Source organism: Parasteatoda tepidariorum, chromosome 2, assembly GCF_982258835.1.
Source record: "Parasteatoda tepidariorum strain Cologne lab strain chromosome 2, Ptep-v5.0, whole genome shotgun sequence".
NCBI lineage: Eukaryota > Metazoa > Arthropoda > Arachnida > Araneae > Theridiidae > Parasteatoda > Parasteatoda tepidariorum.
The window spans coordinates 9,275,619-9,299,414 of NC_141756.1; the positions used below are offsets into that span (position 1 = coordinate 9,275,619).

Below are 23,796 nucleotides of genomic sequence, written 5' to 3' on the forward strand. Positions count from 1 at the left end.
ATTTGTTATTCATAAGCAATGTGTTGACAAAGTAAGCAAAATATATTGAAGATAAATATTAATTGATTTCCCATACATTATCTTTTAAATCATTGATTTAAGCTTGTTTTAAGGTGTCAAAACTAAGTAGTGTTCCCATTAGTTATTAAAATTACTTAATATTATTTGTTTTTAGTTAAATTGAAAATTTAAACCTGTGTTAGTTGTTACTTTAATTGTAAAATTATTGGTTAATAATAAATTAATTTTTTTTGTGACTCTAAGATTTTGTCATTATTTGCTGTTGGGTTATTTTTTTTAAAATTATTTTTAATGATTCTTTAATATAATTGATTTTTTTAATATACAAACATGAATTTTTTGTTATGCGTAAATTATCAATAATTAAGACTGTAATAATCGTATATGTTAATGATTCTTACAAAATTTTTAATGATACCCACATTGTATACATTTTTTTATTATATATATATATATATATGTATGTATTACATTAATCATTAATGTCATTATCCCTATGAAGAATAACTAGTTCTTCCTCATGATTTGCTGGTTATTTTTAAAGGGTACATAAAAGTTTGTCATTGTTTGTGTTTTAACTGGGATTCAATTTTAGTGGAGTTAATTTTTTTTAATAGTTTGGTAACCTCAGGTAGTACAAGCATGCAGATTTAGGCTGTTGTTAAATAAACATTAAAAAAAATTGTTTTTTTCCTTCTTCAAATGTTAACAAAAAAAAATATTCTTTCTTTTAATCATTTAATATTTACTATAATTATCATCTACCAAATTATATTTATACTGTATATTTCCAAATGCTGACCACGAATTTTGAAACTGAAGTTGAGGGTTGGTTTATAATGGGATCCACTGTAAGTTTAAAGAATTCTAAAGCATCACCAAAAGAAATATTTCTCCTTTTGTCAATCTTCAGCGATAATCATTAAATATCATTCGACGTACACATAAAACATAAAATAATATCTGATATAGGAATGCCTAAAAAGTGAAAATAAAACACAAACTGGACAATTTGAAAAGGAATACTATTATTTTTTTTAATCTTCTAATTCTGAATTTGGAAGTTCCATGCTTATTTTATTTGTTGTGCTACTGTTATCATAAGAGAGAGAGAGTAAATTTTTATTTCCAAATGTAGCATCCCTTCTTTCTTTTTTTTTTTTTTTTAAAAATTTTTCCATTTGCTTTTGAATTTGAATGAATTTTAATTTTAGGCACATATTCGGAAATATCCTGTCAAAATTCTTTTAACAACCTCTTTTTAACAATGTTAACTCTGAAAAATGTCCTTATGCTTGTGGAGCTGAGCGCCTTCCTTATGATTTATATTAATGGAAACCTCTGAATTGCCTTTTCCAAACAACAGTCATATGTTGCTAGTAAGAATTTTTTCAGGGTTTTTATCTCCGTTAATTTGTTTCACTTTTTCTTCACTGGCTTGCAATAATTTCAACTGATAAATACTAAACACATTTTTTCAATTCAATTTCATTCTAGTCTTTCTAAAAGAGCAATTTTTAAACCTTCACAGAAGTCAATAATAGTTTTAAATCTGTAAATATATATATACACACACAAATTGGTTTACCCAAATTGATATTCTTTTTTAATTATTTTTCTTTCAAAATAATCTGAAAACAGTTTCTGTATCACAATTATGATCATTAACAAATTATTTCCTTCAATTTTTTAATCATCATGAAATCTAATCTATATTAAATCATTTATTGTTATTGTCTTGAAAAGCTGAGGACTTTTGGAAATAACTATTTGTGTACTTGTACACATATTATTATTTTGTGTATACAATTATTATTTGTGCACGCAAATTTTTATTAATTTTTTATTATTTTTCCTTCAAAACAATCTGAAAACAGTTTCTATATCTCAATTATGATCATTAGCAAATTATTTCCTTTAATTTTTTTATCATCATATAATCTAATCTATTTTAAATCACTTTATTGTTATTGTCTTTTAAAAAAACTATAAGCTCTTGGCAATGACTATTTATGTGCTCGTTTTATATTATTTAAGTTTTTAAAGCCTATATGACCTTTTTAATATTTCCCATTGCAAACAGTAATATTAATATTTTATAACCAAGTTTAAAATTATGTCAGTTAAAATCAGTTAGGTGAGGAATTTAACTTGCTTTACAAATTGTTACCATTCATCTAATTTATTAGATCTAAATAATTGCTTACTTTTTTCAGAAGTCCAGGTATCTGTTATGTTACAAAGTAGAAGATATGTTGAGAATTATGCACAACACTCTTGTTTGGTTTGCTCTTATTCAACCTCTAGAAAAAGTGACTTAGAAAGACATGTAAGGAAACACACGGGTGAACGTCCATTCGTTTGCCCCACCTGTGGGAAAGGTTTCACACAAAAACATTCTATGATTAGTCACAAATTATTCGTCCATGAACTCAAATCTATGAAGCAATGAATCGAGCATCTTTCTATGTGTATTTTGAACTTTCAGACTAGTAAACTAAATAGTTTCACGTATCTGTTTTTTTTACAAACTTTGCAAATGCTTACCTCATTGTTGCTGTTGCTAGAGTGTTATGAAATATTTTTTTTGTATTATCAGCATGGGTGCCACTTTTCAGTCCTGGGGACTGAAATCAGTCTTGCGATATAATCAGTAGATTAAGTATCATAAATTAATATTTTCTTTCCATTTGTTTTTAATATTAAAATTTTTGTTTTTTCTTAAAAAGGAAACACTTATTTTCTGTTAAATAAAAATTGCATTTTAATGTAACATTTTTAATTGTAATTACTACAAAAATAATGAAGTAACGATGTAGCTCAGTAATGAAAATGAGATTGAGCTTCAGCCTGCTTTCTTAAACAAAATTTGTGCTATTATTGTATCGAAATTTTCTTGTTTTTATTTTTTTCCCAGAGTTAAATTGAGATTATTTTTTTTTTTAAAGAAATTTATAGAGATAGGATAAAAAATAAATAATGATGCAGTAAAAAATAAATAGAGTTGTGTATAAAAAAATTTGTGTGTTATTATTCAGTGATTGATGTAAAAAGATGTACAAGGTTAGCTGTTATTTTTATCTTGTTTGCTGTAAAAAATTAATTAATAAAATGAAGAAAAATAACTCCGTAATTGATTTAGTATGTGAGCCCTTATCATAGAAAGGTACATTTTGGCGTCAGTGAGCTATAAATTTCTGAAAATTCAAATAAACAACTCTATGGTGCGACTTTGAGGCGAACTCCTCCAAACTAAATATCTGGGACTGTCTGCTATTATGATATCAAGCGAGAGCACATTTCTAATGAGGGTGAAAGGAGGAAAGAAGGTGTCAACTGGTTTACTTACGACAACCTATGCCAAGATTAAGACAAAAGTATTCTTCCTACACCCCTAGAAGTTTTTTTCCCCTAGTAACCATAGTACCCGCCACGACAGACGTGTGTCTGGAGGAGTTATCCTGGAAGCTGCAATAGAGATTGTGTTAAGTGATCAAAAAAAAATTTATATATAAATTCAGTCATGAAGTATTTTTAGAGTGGCATCCATGATAACCAGAACTAATGTTACTTAAGTAAACCAGCTTAATTTATTTAACTGTTTATGAACTTTACCAATTCCAAATTTATTTTATCATCATCTTTAAATTATTGTTGCTTTTTTTAATAGCTGTTTGTAGCTTGTGATCAAAATGGCATGTAGAGTGTGCTTAGCGGAATTCTTTCAAATATGGCTGAAGGAGTATGACATAGTCTAGTTTATTGCCAAATTTTGAAACTGATTCTGATGAGTATATTTGAAATTTGTGACACAAAATGTAATGATGAAACAATGAGTCTGATTTTTGGATTCCCTTTTAACCTGAATAGTATTATCACTTCACAAAGCCTGATTGAAAAATTGGTTTTTAAAAAAAATTTTTTTTTTTACTTTACCTTAATTTATAAATCTCCTTAACTTGATTGGATATATACAAAATGAAAAATTGAAAAGTGTTAATCCTTTAATGCAGAATTTTTATTAAACACATTTTTCATACTTTTTTATTATTCTGTGTTAAATAAAAATATTATATTTAGCATTTAAATAATTTATGGCTATGAAATACAGCACGGAATTTGCTTTAAAGGTAAAATCTTCAATATTTTTTTGAAATTTGCAGTTATATATTATTCCTTATAAAAGATACATTTTTGAAAATGGGAAAAAAAATCTTTTTCAGACTACTATTTTCAGATTTTGCATTTTAGTACAAACATAATACTGATAATCTAACAGATTTTTTAATGTAACAATTAGACTGTTTTTTTAAAACTAAAAATACCAAAATATATTTTTTGCTTTTAATTAGAACGTCAGAAATAATATAGATAAAATTTAGTAATTTTTGAAAATATTTCCCGTCTACAATACCTGTAAAACGTGTGATTTATTTGCTCATTTCTTCTATTTTGTAAAAAATCAAACTCTTTTTTAAACTTATGTTGTTAATAGAAATTTGTTTTAAACTTTATTTAAAACTTTTTTTTTCAGGTACATTTGCAGTGAAAGTGATTGGTTTATCGGCGAAAAGTTCATGCATTCAAAGTCGGCATGTATGTCCATATTGTTCATACAGCACTTATTATTCTACTGCTCTAAATAAACATGTTCGAACGCATACTGGAGAAAAGCCTTTTGAATGTGATGTTTGTAAGAAAAAATTTAGTCAAAAGCACTCAATGTTGTCTCATAAGTATAATAGACATTATTCTGAAAGCTTAATAATTTGACATCTTAAATTTATTAGAAATTGAAGATTTTTTAGATTTTGTAATAATTATATTAATTGTCACCTGTTTAGGCACTGCACAAAATAAGAAACAGAATTCCTTAATAACTTTGTATCCTGTGTTCAAAGATTTCGATTTTCCTAAATGTTTATTTTTCTTTTTGTGTATTTCACTATATGTTGTACTTCATGAGGCTAACTCTTTAGAGCATGCGTCTTCCAATCTGGTTCGAATCTCATCAATGTCCGGTCAATATGAATTCCGCACCCGGCTCGCACCGATCACAGTGCTGACTTAAAATAATCTCAGTGATAGACAAATCATCTGTTAAAGTCTCCTTGCATCACGCTAACTGTGGGAGGTTTACGTGGTTTTCCTCGTCTTGTAAGGCAAATGTGCATTAGTTTAATCAAAAATCCTCTGCGAAGGCAAATTTCTGCCAATACTTGATCCCGGAGCTCCCTTGTCTTCTGAATTGGGTTCAAAATTACAAAGCTCTTAAGTTGAATATTAGTTGTCATGAAACCAAACATTGGGTCAGCTGTTCTGGGATGGTTATAAAATAAAATTAAATTGTTCGTTAGTTACGAAAGTTGCCGACTCTAGGTTAATTGACTTTAACATAGAGTAAATTTTGATGAGCAAATTAAGTTTTTATTATAAATTAATTCTTAACAATTACCTGCTGCTTTATTTTAAACTTGTTTTAAAATAATAAACCAAAGGAATTTTTTTAATTATAAAAGATCGGGGGAATTTAAATTTTGTGTAATTGCATACAAATTTAAATATACTTTTTATAAGCTTAGCAAATTCTCTTTTTTTTTTTTTTAAATATTTGTAACTCGTTTGTAGAATATTTGATTTAATTTTATATACATTTGTGTTATATTTTTCTTGTGATTATAATTTAATTATGTAATAAAATGCTTTCCATATGCTGTTATTAAAATAAATAGTTATTGTTATGCATTTGCTTAATTATATCTTGGCTTACTACTACATTATGTTATTAATAAAATGTCAACACTTAATTTTAATGAACTGTATTTTCCATTTATCTGTTTTACATTTGTTCTAAGACTAGCTTTACGTTTTCAAATTTGATTGACTTTAACGTAAAGAAAATTATGAGTGCTAATTTAAGTTTTTGCAATAAATTCTTGTTAAATACATACTGTTTTATTTGAAATTTATTTTTAAATGATAAATCAAAATGTTCCCTTTTTTGAGTATTACAAGCCCTGTATTGAATTTAAATATAGTATAAGCACTTAGGAGGATTAAGTTCGGCTTACGAAACAAATATGTATCATTTAAACTATGACTTTGTTATTCAAGACCAGTAATTTTTAAATTAGTTTACTTTTGGTCAAAATAAGGTATTTTGTTTTCTTTCCCTTCATGCATGGGTAAGTTTAAAAAAGCAAAACAAATTTCATGCATTGATAAACGTAAACTTTTAGTTTTAAAAATATTTAAAGTGAGTTAGAACTTAGTATTGCTTCAGTAGATTGCCTTATTTTTTCCCTTTTGTAAGTTTATATTGTCAATTTCATTTGTCCAATAATAATCTATTTTATCTGACCAATAAATAAGATGATAGCTTTATCAGACTTGTCTCATGGAGAGAAAAAATTCATAAAAGTTATAAAGTTTTTATTTATTATAAAATTTGTAGTATAAGGTTTAGGTATGGAGTTACAATTAGTATTTTTTTCATTCGAGCAAGTTGTGTAAAAAAAAAAAGACTAAAAAATTAATATTTTTGGAAATGTGTAACCTCCTGTGCAGAATTCAAAGGTATGACTTCTTTTAACTTTGTCATTAAAATTTTCATTATAAAAATGATGTTAAAATATATATACATTACAATTCTAGTTTGTCTATTGAAATAAAATGTAAGTAAATGTGTTTTTTTAAAAAATAAGCACAAAAAATATCTATTCACAAAGTCAGTTTCTCTGATATGTTTAAAAAATTAAAAAGTAAAAAATTCTAATTTTTTATCATTCTACAGCGTAAAATATTTCAATAACTTTTTTTTAGATTATGCATTTTGAAGATTCTTTGTAATTTTAATATACGAAGCATGAATCTGACTACTTTACCTTTTTTTGCTAATTTGTTTCTTCCTTCTTTGATATATCACTGAACTGATTGTGCAAATCATTACATTTTGGCAATAAACTTGCTCTGCAAAATACTAATGATGATCTAAAGGTATGTTTATTCATTGAAAGTACGTCTTTTCCTGATTTGAATTAATTAATTAGCATATTTTAGTCGATCATATATTAAGATTGCTTCTTACTGTGTAAAAACTTACTTGTTTGCCTGCAAATTAATTTGAGGTTTTTTTTTTTTGTTTTTCTGACTGTACAACTCTGACTGGTACTGGATTTATAAATATCATAAGATCAAAATGTATCTTAAAATCAATCACCTCTTACTTGTAATACATATCAGTCTCAAATACTGTGTGTGATCTGTTTTTTATTTTTGTTTTTTTTTGCCTATTTGATTTCATGATCTGTTAACTTCTAACTAAATTAATGTTAAAAATTGTACTAAACAATTATGAACTGTAGTTATAAATTTCAAATGTTAAGAAAGTTAAAGTCATACAGTTTAAGGGTGAACCATAATCTCTTAGCTTAAGGGTAAATCATAATCTTAATATTTTATGTTGTGAGGGAATTTTTTTTAAATTTATTATCATTACAAATATTTCCTCTCAACTATACCTTTAAACTACAGCACACTCTCGATATCTCAAACTTCAATACCTCGAAAACCGTGTTATATCAAAATATTTTTTTCCTCTTGACATTATATATCCACCTAATGTTAATTTAAATTCCTATGTAGAAGTATTTCTTCTCATTATCTTGTTATGTCAAATCTTTTTGGAAATAGATAGAAAAATCATAAAGTTTGCTCTATTCAAAATGTATAAAATGTAATCAAATAAACTTTGAATTGATGGTTTGATGAAGATTGAGGTTAGTGCCTGACAATTCAGATTGTTTATTAATTTATTTTTACTAAATTATTATATTTGTCATTTGAACTGAGTTTTCTATGACCAGACTTGTTAAAACTTTTTTATTTATATTAATAGTTTTATTTTTATGTAACAGTATGATTTTATTTAATTAAAACTAACATTTCATTATTTTAAGATCACTTTAACCTTTTTCAACAACCATTTTTTTCTTACCTGTTGATCAGCTCTTCTTCTTAGGCACTACAGCCGGTTACCAGCCAAGGCTGCCTCAGTAAGTTTACCCCATCTTGATCTATTCGATGCTATATTTCTACATCTATTAACGCCCAAGTCCTTTAATTAATTCTCTACTTTATTCAACCATCTTGTTCTAGGTCTCCCTCTTTTTCTTTTTCCCTCTGGTGTTAGGAAAGTTATTTTTAACAGAATTTTCATTGCTATATTGAATTACATGTCCCAGCCACCTTATTTGAGAAGCCTTAGTCATTTTTACTCTGTTAGATTCTTTTTATTTTGATTGTAATGTGTGATTGTAACAAGTGGTATATAAATCTTTTTGTTTAAAAAACTTACTGTGAATATTCACTATATGGTATTAAATCTGATAAATTTTACTCCATGAATCAGCACTTGAAGCACATTAACCCTTTCGCGACGCAAAGCGTGAAAGCGCGCTTACCGCTGAGGCCGGCAGTCTCTCTAGCGTGTGTCTCCCCTGGGCCGGAGGGTTTTTCGATGTTAAGCCTAATTCCATGAAATTACCGAAATATCACCGCGTTGTTTAATATTGTTCTGTAGAGTATTTAAGTGACATGTGCTTTATATATATTTCTATGGCTACTTTATTTACTTAAGTTATTTCTTGTTTAAATGTATATTTTACACATTTTATTTTCATTATAGTGTCACTATCACTACTATCCGAATCTGTTTCAGAATCAATATCTGAAATATTTTGCATAATTTCCTCTATTTCCAGCTCAGTCAAAAATTTTCGACGCTTCGACATTCTAACGGTAAAAAGAAAAAAATTCAAGCCTACAAGATCTAATTATCCACTAAAAACTAATCCGAAAATCGAAAGTAGCGCGAGAAAAAAAACTCCCTTACTTACTGTAAATAAATATCGCGTGCTAATTTAAAGAGCCCTCATAAAACATTCCCCCCCTCCACTCCTTTCCCTAAAAACCACGTGACTGTACTTTCATCTTGAGTAGAAGGTCAAATCTACATGTATCTGAAACCATATGGACATACAATGCCATCTTTTGGAAGAAATTTCATTTTTTAAAACGTTCCGAAACGCTGGCACAAATAAGTGACGGTCGGGGGTGAACGAGAATACTCTCTGACACGCGGGTGTGTCGGTTGGGAAGTGAGCGCGTTTCTTGATGGCACATATATGTGACAGTCGGCTCGAAAGGGTTAAACATCAAAATATTTTTTTCACGTATATTCATTTTATATTTCCATTTAATGTGTTTTTTCACTCCTTTTTTGGCATATATTTAATAAAAACTTTACTGCTTCTTTTCAGGCACATTTGTAGTGAAAATGATCGACTCATCGCTGACAAGTTCATTGATTCAAAGTCGACATTTTTGTCCATATTGTCCCTACAGTACTTATTATTCCACTGCTCTAAATAGACATGTTAGGACACACACAGGAGAAAAGCCATTTGAATGTGATGTTTGTGAGAAAAAATTTAGTCAAAAGCACTCAATGTTGACTCATAAGTATAAAAGACATTTTTCGCAATCTCAGTCAGGCAATAGTTTTACACAATAAGTGCAAAATGTTAATTAACATTTAAATATATTGAAAAAAAATTTTTTATATATAAACAAACATTATTGGCTGCTATAATTTAAAGTAAAATGTCTTTTAGATGGAATTTTGTAATTATATTTGTTTTTAAAATAGTATGTTATTTAATAGTGTAGTCATAGGCGTAGTGTGAGAACACTTTTGTTTATAGGTAAGTGTTTGTTTATTTTAAGTTTTATATATATAGACCTATTTATTTTTTTATATGTATGCATATTTGTATATTAAAGAAGGTATAAAACTTAAAATAGATGAACAGTTATCTAAAAACAAAAAGTGTGCCCCCTCATGCTGCACTTATGATAGTACAGTAGGGAACCGATTATCCGTAACGATCGGGACCATCGATATTCCGGATAACTGATTTTTTCCGGTTTTCTGAATCGCTACAAAAACCCGTTTTTTTTATAGTTAAACCCAACTAAAAAAAAAAAATTGGAAATAATCTTAAAAAGAAGAAAAAACGATGAAATAATACACTAATGATTATTTCCAAAATGATGGTAAGGTAAACATCTTTCAAATAAGAACGAAAAATCCTAAAATCCTATGAGGAAAAAAAAAATTTTTTTATAATGGCAGGAAAACTAATCGAATTTCGTTCCGGTTTTCTGATTTCCGGATAACGGGTTCTGTACTGTATTAACTACTATTCTGCCATGACCGTCAATTTAAATAGTGCTACAACACTGAATCATATAAGACATTTATTGACCTAACTAATTTTAAGCTTTACAATTCATTTTTTTCATTTGTATTAATGAATATGTATGTAGTTTTATATTATATATTTGAGGAATCATCTATGTATGTGAGTATATTTGTTTTTAACTGAATATACACTTTCAATAAATTTAAATATTTAGTTGCAAAATATGTCTTTGTTTATCATTACAACGGTTAATTTAATATTTTATAAGGTTTAAATTTATCTCTTATAATATACGTAAATGCATATTCAGATTAAAACATATTTTTTTGGATAAATATACACATTTGACATTGTTTACTTCTGTTATGAAAATTTTCATTGTTCAAACTAAAGCTTTCCATTAACCAATATTGATAATTTTTTAATTAGAATAGATATTGTCTTACAACGAAATAACATATAAAGATAGGCAAAACATAAAAACTTTATTCTTTTCTTACTGTGAGCCTGCTGGCAATTCAACTATGTGAATAATAAGAATGTAAATTCACATCACTCTGCGGTCAAAATAGCTATATGTGTAACAGCTATTTATGTTTCTTACTATCATTTTTAGTTGTATTTAATTAATTGTCATTTTGCATTGGCTGGTTTTTAAAAGAGGCTTTAATTTGTCTTTCTTTTTAGGAATCAAGGAGTTAGAAAAAGTTTTCAGAAGAACAGATTGTAATAAAATGGACAGAAACATCATTCAGATCAAATCTCCTATGATTCATCCATGTCCGCACTGTTCATATCAAACATTGTACAAATCAGATCTGACTAAGCATATGAGAAAACACACTGGAGAAAAACCATTTATATGTAGAATATGTGGTAGAGGTTTTACACAAAAACATAGCATGATATCTCATGAAATATCTAGTCATATGTAATTGAAAGATTCTTTATCATTTATTTTCTTTGCCATTTTTTTATTTCAAAATGTATTTTAGTTGAATTTGAATTAGTAAATCTATTCATATAAAAATATGAAGAATTCATATAGTAATAATGAGTGAATCTATTCATATAATAATGATAATAATAAAAACCATTTATGCATAGAATATCTGGTGGAGGATTTACACAAAAACATAGCTTGATATCTCGTGAAATGTCTACTCGTATGTAATTGAAAGGTTTTTTGTCATTTCTTTTTCATTTTTTTAATTTCAAAATCTGTTTCAGTTTATTTAGTTGAATTTGAATTAATAAATCTATTCATAAGAATTCATATAATAATGAGTGAACCTATTCATATAATAATGATAATAGTTAAAACCATTTATATGTAGAATATCTGGTAGAGGATTAACACAAAAACATAGCTTGATATCTCGTGAAATATCTACTCATATGTAATTGAAGGGTTCTTTATCATTTCTTTTTCATTTTTTAATTTCAAAATGTGTTTCAGTGTATTTAGTTGAATTTGAATTAATAAATCTTTTCATACAATAACAGTAAGAATTCATATAATAATGAGTGCACCTATTCGTATAATAATGATAATAGTTAAAAACCATTTATATGTAGAATATCTGGTAGAGGATTTACAAAAAAACATAGCTTGATATTTCATGAAATATCTACTCATATGTAATTGAAAGGTTCTTTTTCATTTTTTAATTTCAAAATGTGTTTCAGTTTATTTAGTTGGATTTGAATTAGTAAATTTATTCATATAATAATAGAGGTTGTGTATCTGTATCTCCATCACATTGTAGGAAAATGGTGGTGCTTACAGATGCAGAGTATGAAATAAAGATAAAATGAAAGAAGATGAGGATAAATATTGATCTAAAGTTGTGCCTCTGAAATCTAATTGTTCGATTATTTTTAATGCTTGCTAAATTTGTAAAGTTTTTGTTGATCGTAAAGGAAAACAAGTTTTCAATCATCTCAGTATTAATACTTACCCATGGTATTATAAAATTCTGTGCATAAATTACAATTTTTCTTTGCATCCTTTTCTTGATGATTTTTATTCAGTTCGTAGCATTAAAATGTTACCTGAATGAATGAGGAAAAATTCAAATCATGTATTCAAAGGATTAATTAAAATATTTTTAAAAGTATTTTTTATGGCTCTATTTGTCAGTTTCTGAGGAAGATATTTATGCTAAATTTTGTTTTATGGCATTAATTTTTCTTCTAATATTCATTGATATGTATAACAATATTGTCTAATTATGTTAATTTTTTAAAAAAAATAAATATTCTTTTCATTATTTCAATAGACTTAGTAACCTATTGATGATATTCATTTTGGATTTGTCAATAGTTATTAAAACAGTATTTAAGAATGAGTAAAATTTTAGCCACAAAGATTCCTTTTCAAAGCTTTCATTATTAAGTTGGGTTTATTGATGCAATGTTAATACAGAAACTTATAATTAAGAAATTGAATGTTCATTTATATGATTTTAAAAAAACTTTTTATAACATTTGTGTGGAACTACAATAAATATGCATCTATTTGTCTTGAAAACTCATTTTGTGCAAATTAGAATTCATCTCATGGCATTTAAGTTTCTTTCTTTTAAAAAAAAAATAACTTTGTCATATTTGACTCCAATTCTTTTTTTCTTTCTTTTTCAGTGTTTGAAATAGCGAGACCCTACATCAAGAAGGTTTTTGGCCGCACTCGACATATATGTCCACAGTGTAATTATTCAACCATTTATAAATCCTCTATGACTAAACATTTTCGGAAACATACGGGTGAAAGACCATTCCACTGTGATGTGTGCGGTAAAACTTTTGCTCAAAAACACCATATGTGGTCCCACAAGCAATGCCACCGAGATTTTGTGTGAAAATTAAAACATTGAACCATTGCCTTGGTGTTTGCTAATATAGTACATAAGTAAACTCAATAGCCCATAGAATCCATTTTATCAAAATCTAATGAATTGAGTAATTTACTTACTAAGCTATTAAAAATTCTATAAGCCCAAATTTTTAGATTTACTCAAAACATTTACAAAGTTGCATTTGTATAAGTATTTTACGTTATGCATAATATTATTTTCTATTATACATATGCATATGTTATATCTGATTGTACTGTTATGTTAGGATATATGATTATCTTGCTATTGCAATTATGAAAATAGCACCAGTTAAACTTTATTTTCTAACCATTCGCATTGAAATTTTTAATGTTATTCATCTCTTAATTGCTTTTGTTTATTTGTTTTATAATTTACATGTATAAATAATTAGTTGGTTTATTGATGAGCTTAGATTTGTTATGAACAAAATATTCTACATATTTGATATCTGATAATCAAGTTATGTGAGCATCAAAATAGTAATTGTTATGCTTAGTTTTTTAATCATTCATGATAACTAAGCATGTTATAACAATATAATTAAACATGTTTTCACATGATAATTAAATATGTTTTTGAATCAATCACTGACTTATTGATTTTTTTCAGCAAAATATTGTTCCATATTCACTTAAAAAAAATTTTATAAAAATTATTTGCTTCAATTGCTGATAGTTTCTTTTATTATTAGTTTTCATATTTTTTGTCATTTCTATTTCATTCCATTGTAAATAATGAAAAAAAAGCTTTAGTTTATTCTAATGACAATTGTAAAATCTTAAGTACAGTATATTCTCGATATCTCAAACTTCTATATTTTAGAAACCTTATTATGTAAAAAAAATATTTTTCCCTACTTATCCACCTAATGTTAATTTGAATTCCTATGTCAAAGAGTTTTTTTCTCAAAACCTCATTATGTAATTATTCCTTTGTTTTATGACTAATTTAGAATAAATTTTTCTACTTTTTAGAACGTATTTAGCTCTGAACTTCTTATCCCGAAAATTTTTTAGTGCCCCTTCAACTTGGATATATCCAGAGTTTACTGTATTTGTATGATATTTGATTATCATGTTATAACAAGATGAAAATATCACCAGTTGCACTTTATTTTTTGACCACTCAAGTTAAAACGGTTAATCATTATACAAAATATTCTATATATATGATATCATTATTATTTTTAGCCTTTCAAGATAGAATCTTAAACAATTTCTATTTTTTAAATGTCATAGTATGTTTCTTATATAATTTTTAAAGACATAATTAGTAGGTCTGTTATCTGTTTGTAACATTTTGTCATTTGATTTTTAATTAATAAGAAATCTTTACTATAAACAATTATTTTTTTAATTTCTATTTTGCATATGACATAGAATGCAAAATATTCTAGGTAAACCTTTGTTCCTTTTTGTTAATTTAGTATTGAATAAAGAGTATTTGCCAATAAATAACATTCAATCAAGTATAAAAATTGTAAATACTTCTTATAATTATTGTTCTATTAACATGTACTATTTCCTTCTTAAGTCTATCTTCTATTATTTTACAGTTATGTACTATAACATTTTTCACTACACAATATTGTAACTAGTAAAATAAAATTTAGTGTTTCAAAATTGTTTCTCGTTTTGCTTAAAAAATATTTAGAATAAGAACCCTATTTTCCAGGCAAACATTTTGAACGTGTTTCCTCATTTACAATTTTGACCCTCTGACTTTTTTTAACCTTCTATAAATTTTAGATTACGTAACTCCACTACCAATAGTTTCTTGAAAAATATCGTCCAAGAATCTAGCTTGCTTTGTGGCCCTTGTAGAGAAATTTCAATGCGTTTAAGTATTAGTATGTTTTTAATTATACATTTTAATACTTAATTTATTTTTTAAATGTTTATTTTATCAAAATTCTTTTCGGGAAAATTCTTTTCGGTTTGTTGGTTGCACAAAATTTAAATTAATTTTTAATTTATTGTAGTTTTTCTGCAATATATGAAGAATATTCTTAGAATGTATTCTTACGAAGTATTTGTTAGTATAAATATTTTTTTTAGAAAAAGTAAATTAATATTTTGATATTTGTATTTCAATGTCTCTGCTGAGATGTAGGCAAACTGAATCACTGACTGTTGCTAAATTTTTTTTTATGACAATACAAGTCAATCCTTAATTTTAAATCTTAAAGAATTTAATAAAATTGGTTGAAACTGAATCTACATAGCAGTGAAGGGGAAAGTATGAGTGAAATGAAAATGCATGCACTGAGAGACATAACCAAAAGTAGCCAAGTGACTTAATAAACGAACCATATGGCAATTTGAAAACTGTGTTTTTTATTTTGTTTCTTAATAACTCTTTTTTTTTCAAACACTGAAATAATGAAATGCAGTAAAATTATTTTAGATTTGCCTCCTTATTTTATTTTAGCCTTGCTATATATTATATTTTTTTCATCCCTTAAGAAAGCTAGAATACTGTTTATAATTTTCCTTATTGCTTTTATTGAATCTCTTATAAGTTATATAGCATACCTGCCAACTTTTAATCCTTCCCATTTTCATTTTTTCCAGTGGTATTAAAATGGAATTAAAACTTCAATTTTAAGCAAACAAATACGTTGTATTTGAGAAAACTGAAGTTAACAATCATGATAGTAACGCATATTAATATATGTGTTTAATTTTTGTAAGAATAGTGGTGATCAAAATCATCTAAAAATTAAGTTTATAAAAGAAAAAATAGTATATTCTTACTACCACTTTAAATATGAAAATAAAATCTTCCGGAAAATCCGGAAGAGTTGGCAGGTATGATATAGTATGTACTATTCTTTCCCTATGCATAATATTACAGGACTTTTAAATATGTTTTTTACTATTTAAATTCTGTGTTTCAAATGAAAGAAATAAAAAGCTTGGACTTTGACACCAGATCACTCTCTTATTTTTTAATGAAGCTTTCCTTTTCTTTTGCAGAAAAAAAGTTTTATAGTTGTATCTTTCTAATAAAATAAAAACTAAGAAGTTGTAAAGATTGAAAAGCAAGTTGTATAACATATATTTAGTCTATTATTATTAATTATTGCTGCTATGAATGCTTTTGACATTCTTTTTTTTTCATACGTCAGATTCAACGAAGATTCCAGAAGGTTTGGATCCCTCATTGGCTGAAGGCTATACTAAATATTCATGCTCTTATTGCAAATATTCATCTTTCTATAAAGGTAACGTACAGAGGCATATGAGAAAACATACTGGGGAACGACCTTTCTCTTGTAGTTACTGTCAAAAAAAGTTTACTCAAAAGGAAAATATGCTTATTCATGAAAATCTTCATGCACAATCAAGACTGTTAATGTGCCATATTTGTAAAGAATGTTTCCGTAGTGCCTCGTCATTGGGTATTCATATGTTGGACCATAACCTGTAATACCTTTTTTTCCCTTTTGTTTCTGAAAACTTTATCAGTACTGTAAAAATTGTACATTTTCTTCTTAGCATTTGTTTCATTTGACTGTTTATTAAAACAACTGTTTTTGTACTGCTTTTTCATGACAAGTAATTATTAGTGTTTATACAATTAAATAGAAAGTAAAATGTGTTCATGTATCAACATTTCTTTGTATGCGGGAAGCAAAGAAGAAATACATTAGATACAGATTGCACTCTAAACTTTCAATTGCAGGAAAACTTTAAAGTGTTTTAAGCTGTTATCAGTGTTTATTTGATTAAATAGAAACTAAAATGTTTTTATGAATCAACATTTCTGTATATGATGAAAACTTTAAAGTTTTCATTATCCTGAATCGTATTGCATATGCAGGTAATATTTTTAATGCATGGTTGTAAAAAGTTACTTGAACATATATAATTTAAAATTTTAATGCTTATTAAAATATCAAGTTCTGAAAAAGATATTACTTCTGGCTATATATCTGCAAATTTAAAAAATTACAACCTTAGACCTTAATCCAGGACTGTAAACATGTGCCAATTTTTTGGTTATGAGTAGCTATGCACCTAGTAATATTTTATCTCATTCCTTGTACAAAAAAGAAATTTTTTTTTGATGCTTGAGTCTTATAGAGATGAAACTTTAAATCATGTCCCCAAAATGCACCAAAAAGAAAAATTCATTGTATTCAAGTCTGTTGGATAAGGTGGCTATTCTTGGACTGTAAAAAGGTCTGGAAAATCTGCTTTGCTTCATTTGTAAGGGTTTTTATCTACTTACACGATTCCATCTCTTTCTTTTAAAATAAAAAAATCTTAAATTAAATCGAATTGAAGCAAAGGGCTGTTCTTAGTTTTTGAAGATATGAATTAATTATAAATGAAAATTTTATCAATCACTGTTTGGTTCTAAGACTGGTTTATAAAAAAAAATCAATCTGAAACATGAATGTGTAAGAAAATCATGAAATATTTAAGTGTGAAGATTATCTTAATCAAGTTTTTCCTGTGATCAAAATTGAACCAGGTATAATGTCAAGTTTTACTTTAATATTTTTTTCGTTTAATTATTTAAAATATTTTGAAATTAATTTTTTTACTTTGACAAAATGGAACTTGTGCTTATGTTGCTTATCATAAGGATGGTCTCCATTAATCGTCATACATGCATTAATATTATTATAAGTAATGATTTAAAGATATTATTACTTTGTGATGGTTGTTATTCTTAAAAATATTTTTTAACCGTTCTGTTTTATCCTATTAGAATTTGTGTCTTGTTTTTTGTTTATGTAGTTCAATTTTTGTAAGTTTAAAACAATTTTCTCTGTGTTTGATAAACTTGTTGAATTGCTTAAAATTATTTGCCTGTTTTTTAAACTGCTTTTAAATCAGTTCTTTTTACTTAATAGTTAATTAATTTTTACCCACTTCATAAAGGTTTCTTTAAATGTTTTATATTTGGATTAAACTTACTTTTAATTATGACTTCCCTTTGACTAACACAAACTTTTTAAAAGTATCTTGTATTTAACTTTACTAATTATTGTTATCACTTTTTTAATAAAATTTTTTGACTGCCTACTCCTTTCAGTTGAACCATATTTGTTCCACAATTTATAAACAACAAACCAGTAGCGTCTAAAATTAGTAATCTGTGTAAAACTAATTAACTCTGAAATTTATTTGTTGAACTTCAGATCTTCCAATCCATAACATATTAATTAATTTGTAATTGTATTGAGAAAAATGCTCACATTTTACCTTTGAATTCACTTGATCCAACATATTAGGAGTTAATTTGTGATTAAATTCTGAATAATAATTTACATTATAACTCTGAATTCACATAATCAGCTTCTGATCATCCAATATACAATATAGGAGTAAATTTATAGTTGAATTCAGAATAATACTCAATTCTTTTTCCTCAGAATTCTTCGATTAACCTCAGTTATCTAATGAACACTATAAAAAGTAAATTTCTAAATGTATTCATAATTGAATTGAGAATGATATGAATTTTACATCTCAATTCACTTGATATAACTTAGATCACCGGATTGATCTCATAAGAGTTCAAATTCGTTTTCAATTAAAGTCTGAATAATATTAGCATTCTACCTCTGAATACTTTTGTTTAGCTTCCAATAATCTAATTAATTATATCATTTTAAAATTATTAAATAATTTCTGAATTAACTGGAGAATAATACTAACATTCTTTTTCTGAGTTCCTTTAATTAGATCACTTAATTGATCATAATATTTGTTAAATTATTAAATTTAGCAAAATTGGAGAAAATATCAAAAAATTATAACCATGTTTAATGAACTTATAATTATGTGTTTTAATATAATTATTGTTGACTTATTTATCTTTAAATCTTTTTAGGTTTTCAAGATTCTTCAAAAAAGTCGTTGATTGCTCCTGAAACTTTACTCCGCTCTTGTGTTTTTTGTCCATACACTACTTTCCATAAAGGTAACTTTGAGAAACACATGAGGAAGCACACAGGAGAGCGTCCTTTCTTTTGCAAGTTCTGCGGCAAGACATTTACCCAGAAAGTCAACATGTTACGTCACGAAAACTCTGTTCATTTGTTTCCAAAACTCTACTCTGAGCAGTAAAAAATAATAATTGTTTTACTTCTTTTATTTAAGGTGCATTCAATAATAAAAAATGTTCTTAATTTTTTCATTCTCTTTTAATGCATTTTAAAAAAGTGGATTTTTTAATATGTTTTATTCTATTTGATCAACTATACAAAAAAGATTGATGCATTTCTTTAGTAATTAAAAAAATGTAGTAAATGATGAAATTATCTGTGATAATTTGATAAATTTAGGTATATATAAGAACTTGCTTGATCTAAAATCATGTTAAAGTTACAATATATAAATTATACTATTTTAAACAGTGGTATTGGCTTTAGGAAGTAATGTAGCATGTGTGAATTACATTATAAGAACAGTCAGGAAGAGATTTGCATATCTAGAAAACAGCACATCATAAATCTCAACTTTTTAGCGACAAAGGAACCCTTTTATCCTCTGAGTGTCAGTCCTTACTTTTTACAAAATTTTAAATGCTTTCAAAAACATGTTTTCTCCCATGTTTTGCAATAGGAAAGTAAAGAATTGCAAGGATACATTTGTTCAGAGACTCAATGCTTGAAGGAGATTAATGATATGGTGGAAATTTTATTAAATAATTATTTTGATAAAATTCCTTCACACAATGCTATCCTATGCATAAAATATTTATATGCATTTAAATTGTATATATGACACAAAAAGCTGAATGACAAATTGTTTAAAATGGAAAAATGTTTGAGCAATTGCTAATGAGTCCCTCACAACCTGAGGCCTTGGGCACATATGCCTCACCAAATCAGCCACTGAGAACAGCAGTAAAAAATGCCATGATGCAAAAGATTGACCCATGACAACTTTTTCAGTTTGTATGTCTAACTTGCTTATAGGTTCTATAGAAATTGCCTCTGTTAAGTACTGAATCTTCTCCTCAGTCTATTTGAAAGACAGATTATGATTAAAGCTTTTAATCTGCATTAATGTCCCAGGGGATGACTAATTTTTTTGTCAACAAACTTGTTAATGGCATTTTGGATTTTTATTTTTTTAATAGAAAAAAATTAAACTTCTAAAATACTATGATGTTTACTATGTTAATTGAAATTTGCATTAAGCTAAGTTCCTTTTATAGCAAGTTTTTTATCATGTGTTTTATTATTCATTCAGTTGACGCTGATTAAAAAAATTTATTAAAAAATTACATATATATTATTAATTTTTTTGTATTTTATAATTTACAGATTTTTGTTAGAGCGTTTATATGAAAATATTCATTACTAATACAGTTAATAAGAAATTTCTTACTTACACCCATGTCCTATAACTTGGTATATTTTCTAAACAAAAAACTGGTCTTTGTAATTTTGAGTTTTAATTATTTAGGAATTGTAAACATTTTAATCTCTATATTTTGATATTAGAAACTTGATCTAAATCTAATGCTATTATTAAATATTAGATTGTAAAATTTTTCTGAAATTTTAATTATAAATCTTAGTTTAGTAATATAAAATACATTTTATATTATTACTACTAATTATAATGTTAGAATCACATTCAGTGTTTTAAAAATGTTTTTAATTTTATTAAAAAAAAACTTTTTATTTATTTAATTTTTTGAAAAAATTTTCACATTTAAAAATTAGTGTACTTTTTAATATTTAATAATTTTAAATTGGATGAAAAGCTAATTAATTCATTTAAAATGGGTGATAAAAAATTAAAAGGATGTTTCTGTATTCATTTAATTTTGTACATAGTAACATTTTCTTCTACATGTAGTTTTTAATTATACATATTTGTATTGTTTTTAAGCTGTTTTATGACAATTTTTAAAATTGAGTAAAAGTTATTTCTTTTAAAATACATATTTAACATTACTATTTTATGAAAACAGATAATTATGATGGGAGTTATAGAAGAAGAGCTAAAATAGGTTTTCCTGTGAATTATAGTAATTTTACTTTACGTTTCTCACAAGTTATTCTAAAATAAGAAATTTATTACCATATTGATCTTGTTATAAACATTGTTTTTTATTGCTTTGTATTGTTTTTTATGCCTAATATTCTATATTCTCAATGATTTTTTGGCAATGTAAATCTTGAAACATTTGTAATAATTTTATTGTCTAGTACAAAACAGAAATTCATAACACAATATTGTTTCTCAATAACGATTTTCTTTAACCTTACAATGCATACTACATTGTAAGGGTAAAGAAACAACAAATTACAGTTCAAATTTATACATCTATGCAAAGAAGCATGTTTATGCTTAATTGAAGTAAGAGAAATACATTTCATAATAACCACAAACAGCACTTAGTATAATTAATTTAACTAAAATTGTCCAACAACAATCAACAAAAATCCAACAACATTGCCATGAATTATTTTATTTCATTGTTTCTACAGTAAAATATTTCTAATTTAAAACTTATGCTGGCCAAAATTGTTTTTTATTTAGTTATTACCCAAAATACTTGAGTAATGAGTTTATGTGTGTCATTAAAAAATCATATTTGGGACAATAGAAAAAGGAAAATTTCTCAATTTTGAGTGTAATTATTAAAAACATTATTTTCTATTAGTTTAATTTGATTAGGTCACATGACCTACTCATCATTAAGATAAATTTTAAGTAGAGTATGATGTCATGGAAAGCTATTTACGCAAAATGAACTATAATGCTCAAACTCCTTTATAACCGGTGTTGAACAGTCAACCCAATTCTGAGTTTACGACTAACAAAGTTTAACTCTGTAACCTTGTAATTTTATACCCAAACCAGGCCCGAGTCACATCATTGGGAGGCAAATTTTCTATCCCCCGATGCACCACGGTTAGACATAAGCTCTTCTATAAGAGAAAGAGTTCAAAATACTGAGTATTGTGCAATATTTCATGAAAATTTATTTTCAATAATTTTTTTTTGTACCTACTATGTTCCGTTATATTTATAAACTTAAAAGGTTTAGTTTAAAATTTAAATTTTTCAATTATTTTTTATTTATCCAAATTTGTTTTGCTATGTGTCATTATAATTCCATACATTGTAGGGTTGATGAATATCATTTGTATTGTTTTTAGTTTAGCTGAAATTATATTGCATTTTGTATATTATAGTGTCAGAGAGTAAAGTGGCCCCTTTGGATTTATATGAGCAACAGTTGCCCAAACGGCTGCAAGCAATCAAGTGGGCACATTTTCCTGAACATATACCACCCAGTCGTAAAAAAGCACGTCCTGCGAAGAGATGCTACGTGTGTTCAAGAAACAATAAAAGAAGTGAAACTACCTGGCATTGCAAAAAGTGTCGAATACCTCTGCATTTACCAGAATGTTTTGAAAAATTTCACACATTGGAGGATTATTGAATAATTATAAGAAAAATTTTAGCTCTCCATTTTTTTCTAGCTTTTATAATTTGATGCTTAATAGATCATTGCTGCAAAATTTTACAAGTTTTTTGAGGAAGATTTTTCTGAGTAGTAACAAAATTTAAATTTGACTTTTAATAAGGCTAGATTAGTAAATTTGATTTAAAGATACTGTGAATACCACAACATAATAATAAAGCAAGCGTTACATAACAGACCTGATTAGCATTTAAATAGTCTCGGTAATCAGTAAAGGTAAGTCCAGTTTTAAAACTCGAACCCCCATAGACTTAATATCACAGAAAACCCAAAAATTATTTGATTTCACCCCCTCCATGATACAAATTTTAAAAAGATTTTGATTTAGTACAAAGCAAAGGTAGTACTAGTACAGAACAAAAAATAAATAAAATTGCTTTGTTAGTTTTGAAAATGTTATAGAACAGGGCTCCCACTGGTCAGGGAGAACAGGAGAAACCTAGAATTGTCAGGGAATTTTATTTCAATTCCGAAAATCAGGGAAAGTTGCATTTTCTTTTACAGAAACTTGGAAAATTCCTATATTACTCCTGGAAAGTAACCAGTCTTAAAATTGTCAGTAACAGTTATCAGTTATTGAGATTGGAGTTAAATGATTCTAACATCTATTGCAATTACTTATTTTAAAAATTTAACATTTTAGTCTGACATATTCTATCCTAATTCAATGATATATTTTTTTTATTTACAAAACCTAATGTCTTGCATTACAAATGCTTGAGCTATTTTGGGATCCAGCTGAAACATTAAATGTATGTTAAAATGGGTGTTTTCTCAAAACTCTGTAATGAACAATCTTACAATGATGAACTGATTGCAGCAGTGATTTAAACTGTCAGGTTTGTTGAGTGTTATTTCATGTTTTTATTCTTGTTTTGATTAAATGTTAATTTGGATTTATCTGAAAATTAAATAAAGAAATTATATGCCTTGACTTAAATGAGTTGTTTGTACAATATGCATTTTTTTTAATACTTTTAGTGATTAATCTTCGATAAGATATACAACTAAATCTGTATCATACTCTCAATAACTAACTTATTTGTTTCAGTCGATTATATTATGTGGAAAATCATGTGGATATTGGAAGTAGTGTGTAAGATCACATGTTGAATGTCTACTAAGCTTAATTGAGATAATTGTGAGAGGCAAAGGGATAG

General features: G+C 26.5%; 1 protein-coding gene across 1 annotated transcript; it reads left to right on the forward strand.

Annotated features, from left to right (window-relative positions):
• The first annotated feature begins 339 nt into the window (after positions 1-339).
• LOC110282086 (uncharacterized) lies at positions 340-23,570 on the forward strand. Its single transcript, XM_087156847.1, has 4 exons — positions 340-11,217; positions 12,930-12,995; positions 16,296-19,284; positions 22,344-23,570. The coding sequence occupies exons 1-3, from the start codon at positions 11,199-11,201 to the stop codon at positions 16,595-16,597; spliced, it is 387 nt and encodes a 128-aa protein (XP_087012973.1). The 5' UTR covers positions 340-11,198; the 3' UTR covers positions 16,598-19,284; positions 22,344-23,570.
• Positions 23,571-23,796: the final 226 nt, after the last annotated feature.

What these genes read in the sequence shown, in the direction of transcription:
- LOC110282086 (XM_087156847.1), top strand. An exon ending in TCGACATATATGTCCACAGT is followed by an intron (nt 12,996 to 16,295) that starts GTAATTATTCAA and finishes TTCATACGTCAG; the next exon opens with ATTCAACGAAGATTCCAGAA.